Source organism: Haemaphysalis longicornis, unplaced genomic scaffold, assembly GCF_048455015.1.
Source record: "Haemaphysalis longicornis isolate Haplotype H1 unplaced genomic scaffold, Haemaphysalis longicornis Haplotype H1 scaffold_4, whole genome shotgun sequence".
NCBI lineage: Eukaryota > Metazoa > Arthropoda > Arachnida > Ixodida > Ixodidae > Haemaphysalis > Haemaphysalis longicornis.
Genome location: NW_027526361.1, coordinates 99,208,087 through 99,215,815, shown reverse-complemented (window position 1 = coordinate 99,215,815; position 7,729 = coordinate 99,208,087). Strand labels below are relative to the sequence as shown.

Below are 7,729 nucleotides of genomic sequence, written 5' to 3'. Positions count from 1 at the left end.
ACGAATAGCGAAGACAATTTTGCACGAACCCCCCAAAATACCAGGTTACTACAAGGATTATGCTCAGTTCTGAAACGTAGTAAATGATATGGCCAGTGGTTCTCTTGAGGCCAGTAAGTACAACGACCCTTTTTGTCAAAGGGCGCAACATGAAGGGGCGTGCTCTAATCCTGAACGTCTACCTAAGTTCTGTCATGAGCTGGAATGTGATGGGAAGACTCAGTGAACAGTTGCTCTGGTGCAGAAATAGTTTTAACGGCGGGAAACGCGAAACAAGACGCAAACAGAACACCTGCCACCCAAATGACGAATGCGTGTACAAAACACGATCAAAACGGTTGCCGTCTTTGGCATTTCGTTTCACATTTCAACCTACCGTTGTGCACCGGCCATGACAAGTGTTATACGAAGCAACGCAGACATTTCATAACACAGGGCCAAGAAGTCCTTGGGATGTCACAGGACTCGCTGCTAACAAATGACGGCGATGACGTACGCAGACAGAGTGCGACTCGGAGTCTTCGTTCTGCTTGGTTGCTCACCGCCCTCTTTTTCGAGAGACTACGAGGTGCTCCCACCGCCGCGTCAGGTAAAAGCGACGGCGGACATTGTGTGCGTCGGCCTGAACGTTGTATCGGTGACATATCTGAAGCAACCAAACAGCAGGCAGCTTAAATGGACCAGAATCACCTAGAAGAGGATGAAATCGCAGGCATAGGTGAGTTGTTTTGTTTGCTTGTGCATGTCTGGTACAACTGGAATCCGTGGTCTCGAGGTGCGAAAAATTCGGAAGTCGCGATCACGGCTTTTATAGGAGTTTTCAAGGGTTGGTATGTGATTCGCCATGATCAGGAATCGACGTCGTTCACATATATACGACGAACTCGTTGGAGTTTGTTCTAGAACATTTCGCATTATTTTCGAAATAAAATTTAACCTTTTAAGCAAAAGTATGCTGCTCGGTGCTAGCGTGAACTTGTGTGTGACAGGGGCAATAGTTACTAGGCTGTACTAACACAAAATCTATTGTAAAGCAGGATGAGAAGCCTTCTGGTGTGTTTGGCTTTTCGTTTCTTTTTGAAACATATTTCCTAGTCGACGCGTCAGTGCTATTGCATTTTCACCGAACATTTCGCTTTGTTGTTTCGATGTGGGGCACGACATTACCTGCCTCATCAAGATGTTTGACCTTAATTGGTCCTTCACTTCAATAATAGAGAATGTACACCTTCGGCAAGCGCTGAAGTGGGCTAGTTTAAGATGTTTCAAAATCTTAAAGTCCAGAGGTGCGCTGTCTGGCACGCAAACGTGACGAACAGGGGTAAATACACAAGAACAGAGGAAGCGAGGCGCAAACTAACAACTATTTATTATCACGAAAGGGTGGTTATATTTGAAAGGCCTAAGAAAACGCGCACTTGAAAAAAAATACAACTTATTGGTAAACGCAAGACGTCACATGGTGCATGAAACCTGTTTCACGCGTCGAAAGCTGGAATGAATGCGCGCTAACACAACCTCCTTGCGCTCCTGAAAACAATGCGAATGCTTCAAAAACTTCACGAGTAATCTTGTCTTTGAAGGGGAAAAAGATATTAGCCTCTCAAAATCTGGCGAGCAACCCTTCGTGGAAACCTGGTCCTTCGGGATCAGGCATCGGTGGTGGGGGAGGCCCAGAGGGCTGCCGTGACCGCCAGGGGCGTGGGGGTGTCAGGACTTGGCCTGGTTCCTCCGGGTCGCGCAACGTCTGCTCCCAGAGGTGAGGGGAGAAAAAAAAGGAAGGCGGGGGTGTACTTGTCTGCAGGGCATTCGCATACCGAATAGCACATCGATATTGGCGGCCGTCGTCTATGCAGAACCATGTGAGGAGCTCTTTATGGGCCGCAAATATCTCAAAGCCAAGTGTGTTTCCCTTCACCGTCTATACATGACTGAAATCCTCAGCCGTGGTCTGAAATCCACCTCGCGATCTTCGGCCCAGCAGCGCAAAGCCATAGTAAACAGTTGTGGGCACCAGTAATCGACCACCTCTTACGAAATGAGCGTGATACAACAATAAATTAAAAAAAAAAAGATCCGGTTGCCTCGTTACCATATACTCCACGCCGCGCAGTGATGCAATCGTTGCTGACACTCAACAATGATAAAGCACAAATTTAATAGGACGGAGAGAAGGTGGAAGATCAGCTACTTTTTCAGGGAAATGAAATCAAACGTACTAAGCTACGCGTGGACTGCGATGCATGCCGTAGTGGAGGGCTATAAACTTGTGTTGACCAATAGGGCTTCTTTTGCGCGCACCTACATCCAGTACGGATGGGGTTTCAGTATTTTGCCACCATCAGAAATACAGCATCCATGGCCACCCATGGCCAAGAAGTGAGCGCAGTCGCTCGTGTGCGCAGAGCGAACTTAAGCTCCTTTTTGTCGACCTCACCACTACTTTCGCACCGAAAGGTGCTAATGCTTTAGGGGTAATGCATTCGTGCCTAGCAGTGTTGTTGATAAACTTTTATAGCAGTGAAGCCCCACTGTGTAAGAATTCGGTCAAAAAGCACAGAGTGGGATTAGCTTATTAAGACAGCTACCACCTTAGTGGACAAAAATTAATTTGAGCCTGCCGCTGATACCAGCGTTAAAGCTGGAATGGTTTATCTACATGATTCTTCTTTTATCAAATGACGCGCATCCTCCCGATACAAAGGGGATGCTATCAAAAGGTGCATAGCACTTCATAAAGATACAAGGAGCCTGAATACTTTGCTATAAAACTGCTTACATTGCATCGAGTTGCGTTAACGTTGGACCTAACGACACGCCAAGCAACGTCAAATTAGTTTATATCAAGCTGGTGGTACGGGTTGACGATGTTAGAACTCAAAGCGGGACGTTAAGCCTAACACCAGGCCGTCTCATACTCGCGTACGTCAGTCCATCGGCTGCGCCAGCAGTTCAGCTGAGGTCGGCGCATACTTCATTCCCAGCCTTTTTCCTTCAGTCACACGACCCGTCGTAGCCAATTGGGCGTTATACCGGCGCATACTCGCGTTCGCAGCTAATGTGAATTTTTTTCCGTCAGATTAAGCGAAGCTTCACTTCCTAGTTGCGCCGATCTTGCCAAATAAGTCAATCGGTGCTCGAGCGGTGCTTGCACCGATCTTGCGTGTACTTGCCAAGAGATGGTTCACATATAAAACCTTCTATAATTGTTAGATGTAAACTCTCTCTCACTGCGATAGTATTGCCACGAATGGTAGGCATCCCCCGAACTCTGAAGGGCAGAGAGTCAATCTTGGAGACAAGAACAACACTGCTGGTTTCCTTTTCACCTTCACGCGTGGTTTTGCTTTGTCAAGCTACGCACGCTGGCAATGAAGAGGCGATTCCTCTTCACAACTGGCAATTCGCGGTAGCGATCGATACGTACACACGCGCAAGAAAACCTTCGTAACTACACTGTATCCCGGATTTCTATTCAATGGTCTGCGTTCGGCGTAACTACCCAATTCAGCTGCCTCCGTACATTGACCGCTGTTTGGCTTCTTCTCTTTCCCATGCATTGTCAGGCCTCCATTATCTCCGACCCAGTTCCGCGTTAGCCGTCCTTTTCTCGTGTCTAAGCGCTTAAAGCAACACGCCGCCTCAAACGGCCACCGATGACCGTTATCGGCTCCACTCAACGTCTCGACGTGCAATGCCACCCGGAGCAATGTGCAAGCTACTAGTATCCGAGAGCCGGGTTCTCACACTCTAGTGAATTTCCATTTGTCCTGGAGTCGATCGCACTTTTCCATCGATCTGTACGTCCACCGCGCCTTCCCCTGTGTCCTCATCTTAACCTTCGGCCCGCTTCTTTTTCTCTTGCGCTTTCTGCTTCTCCTCCTCCCCACTTGACTCAAGGAGGGAAGGAGCAACAACCCTGAATTCAAGAAAAAGAATTCCCCGTGTGTTATTTCACCGATCCGCAAGGAGAGCCGTGATAGTTCACCCTCTTTCTCAATACTAAAACACCAAGAAGCAAATAAATCATGGTTTTTCAGTGATAGATATCGCCGCCTACGATCGTTCTTTTTGTTCTGCCGGCTGTCTCTCCGGTGCCGGCATTTCCCTCCGCTGTTGTTCTACTCCCTTCTAATAATGGTGCAGGCGTCAGAAGCATAGAGTTTCTCAATTCCTTCTTCTCCTCTTTTTTTTCTTTGATTGCGTTATTTCGGTTATCTGTTTTCATTGTCTGTGTTCTTCTCGTGCGCTTGAAGACGCTTACTCATTGCAATACGCCTTGGGGTAAAACAGCCATAGTTTATTGGGCGTTACAACTTACCAGTAAGAGGTCCAGGGATTTATTGTGGCTTCTGTGCGCAGAGCAGCTTACGAGGCACTTATTGTTCGGTGGATCTGCGTGCGATCGACATCTGCAACTCCGAATTCCTCTCGCCCTGGCCGTTTAAGGATGTCAACGATTAAATACTTGCGTATTTCTAGACGACCAGCGACTGCCGCGTTTATGTGACCTGACACAATTCTAACTGCACCGATTATGGTTGTCATTTTGGAAGAAGCCGAAATGAGCCGTAAAAAGAAAGTACGGAGAGGACAACCGTAGCGTTCAGGTATAAATCCGTTCTTATCTAAGCGGTAAACACAAGAATTCAAATGTTTGCCGCGGAACGAAAATGTCGGCAGACGATCGTGGAAGCAGTGATGAGATTTCACCGAAACTCTGGGTCACATTGGTTGACATCGCGCCAGATCTTGTGTGTTGCGATGCCGAGCCACACGGGTGCGCACAAAGGTGACGGCGAGTTATGATATATTCTTAGTTTCTCGGCCGAGTTGCTGTGTGACGAAGACGACGGCGGTAATGATGATGATTCTTTTGACTTCTGCCTCTCAATGAGCAGACGAAGATGAAGAATATAGAATAAAATAGAATTTATTCTTGCGCAGAGTAGATGCATCCGTTCGGTTACACATACATATAACGGATAACAGACGCCTGTTTAACCAATATCCAGCATCGACGAAGCTGACGAAGGATCACGATGATTGTTTTCGTTATCGACTGTTTACGCATTAACGAGGACGATGGCATTCAAAGATGATTATGGTAAAAGTTGTTTAATTGGCCCGGAAACTAAGAAAGGGGTGCATGGCGGCGAAGACACGCCTCCCTCCACCCCCCGTCCCCTCATCAGTCGGGCCTGCTGGGCGTTGGCGTCCGAGGCTAGTTGGGCGAGAGTTTTTTAGATGCGACTGAATCTCATTCACTCGCCTTGTCCCTCCATACGGCGTTGTCTGTCCACACCCCTCCCCCTACACTATAAAAAAATAATAGCTAGCGGCGCCCGGTTTCGATCCCACGACCCTGTGGGCGGAACGCGAGGTACATGGTGCTCTTCCCACTGCGCCACAAAACCGAGACAGGGTCAAATGCTACGAACGCGCCTTATACCCTTGACTCATTCAAACTACGTCAAGATGCTACTGATACAACGCATAATGGGGCAATGATTAACACTTGCAATAAAAGAAAAGAAGCTCCCACTTACAGCAACGATGATGGAGTAACGGTCGTTGCGACAGCGAAGCCCCAAGCATACCACTTAGAGAGATTGACCAAGATTGGCCAATAAAACATAATAATAATCATAAAACATAATAATCATACGCGTTCCCGACACGTTTCACGCGATTTCAGAATCAATCCAACGGAAACACCAAGTGAACCCCACGATGCGTCGCATCTACACAGGGTTCCCCTCGCGGGGAGGTGGGCGCAATTTTTTGTGGGTCAGAATCGGAGATACGCAGGCTAGTCTTGCACTGCTCTAGGGACATAATCTGGGCAGGGGTCCTAAGTGTGGAAGGTTTAGTAGGACATTCATGAATAATGTGTGTAAAGGATTCACAATTTTGGCACCATTAGGTGTGTCCTTACAGTCGTCATGGTGTATGCAACTCCAGTCCACGAGGTAAAGAAAAGTACCTGGCTGCAGTTGCTTTAGGTGGCGTATTGGCGCTTGTTGGGGGTAGGATGGAAAGGTGGAAAACGTAGGTGGATTTGGCGGTAGATGCAAGAGAAGGGCATGACGATTTCTCCAGAGCGAGAAAATGATGGCAATGGTTGCTCATACCGCAAACTTACCCATCTGGTGGCCTTATGCGCTAGCTCGCTCACCACCACAGATTAAGGCGGTGGTGTCCGCACAGGCGGGTGCGTCAGTAGCGATAGGCCCGCCTTGGCTTAGTTTCGGTTTCGGTTTCGCGAGTTTCGGTTTCGCCATAGATTGCCATTTCCCGCTAGAAGTGCACCGTTAGCAAAATTGGTTGGGAATGAAGAAAAGTCATAATTTAATATTGTGGACGCAGTCGGAGCTCTTGTTGGTCGTATCGAAATGGAACAGAACGTTCTCGGAAAGCACTCCAATCTACGGAAGCATGTGAAGCCTCCGGTGCGGCACCACCAAGCATGGTTCAGTCATTCGCTCCGAAGAGTGGAGGCAAGCACATCGGCTTACTACAGAATCGGATCCAATGTCACCCACTAGAATTGGCAACAGCGTACAGAGAGATTCCTCCCCAGACCTAACCTTCACTTATAACGTCACCAGCGCATGCTGGTCTAACACCAATGACTCATTAGGTAGCGATCACTTTATTCTCCAAACTGATGTAAATTTAAAAGGCCCCCTTAGGCCCCGTCCACGGCAGACACATCTGCCAAAGTGGAATGAATTTCGCGAGGTGCGGCAAGCCCACGAGCCTCCAGAAATCACCCCTTCGGGTCTTGAACAGTGGGTAAAGCAGCTCCTTACTGACGCACGAACCACGAGCACTCCTGTAGACCCCGGCACTCCATCCGAAACGTTGGATTCCCACTTGCAACGCTTACAAAACGCATTTCGAAGCATCCAGCGCAGATGGCGGAAAAATAAGCGCCACAGAAAATTAAAACTGAAAATTGCTCACCTAAATAAAGAAATAGAGAACTATTCTGTACAACTTGCTCAAAGTCAGTGGCACGAAATATGCAACAACATGAAAGGCAACCTTGGTATGTGGAGAACCTGGTCCCTTTTGAGATTCCTCCTGGACCCCACTCGCACAAAAACAGAACAAGGTAATCGGCTCACAGCGATCATAAAAAAATTCCCGGGTACAAACCAGGAACTAATGGATAGAGCTTGCTCCTTATATATTCCCACGGGAGATTCTCAGCCACTTCCACCATATCATGGATCACCTAATCATAACCTAGATTCCACCATCACGGAGGCGGAAGTGCGCAGCGCTCTTCTGGCTATTCGCCCATGCTCGGCACCGGGGCCAGACGGTGTAACCAACAAAATGCTGCGCAACCTGGACGATCCCTCAATATCGGCTCTCACGCGATACTTCAATTATTTTTGGGAACGCGGGACACTTCCTTCCGAATGGAAACATGCCAATGTCACGCTTATCCCAAAACCTGGAAAGCCCCTTACTATAGATCATCTCCGACCCATATCTCTAACTTCATGTGTTGGTAAGGTCCTGGAGCATATCATTCTCGCCCGCCTAACGCTTCACCTGAATTCCACAAGCGCTCTTCCACACTCGATGATTGGCTTCCGCCCAGGACTTTCTACTCAAGATGTCCTTCTGCAACTTTCCCGTGAGGTAATCAACCCTGAACCCGACTCGATACTGCTGCGATTCTTGCGTTGGATCTCACCAAAGCATTTGATCG

General features: G+C 48.1%; 1 protein-coding gene across 1 annotated transcript in view; it reads left to right on the top strand.

The window, feature by feature from the left end:
* Positions 1–420: 420 nt before the first annotated feature.
* The window catches only part of LOC144179156 (methanethiol oxidase-like), a 56,656-nt gene continuing 49,347 nt past the window's right edge, over positions 421–7,729 (top strand). The window contains exon 1 of the mRNA XM_077707400.1: positions 421–589. Coding sequence (XP_077563526.1) covers positions 454–589 — 136 coding nt within the window. The 5' untranslated portion in view covers positions 421–453. The remainder of the gene's footprint in view (positions 590–7,729) is intronic.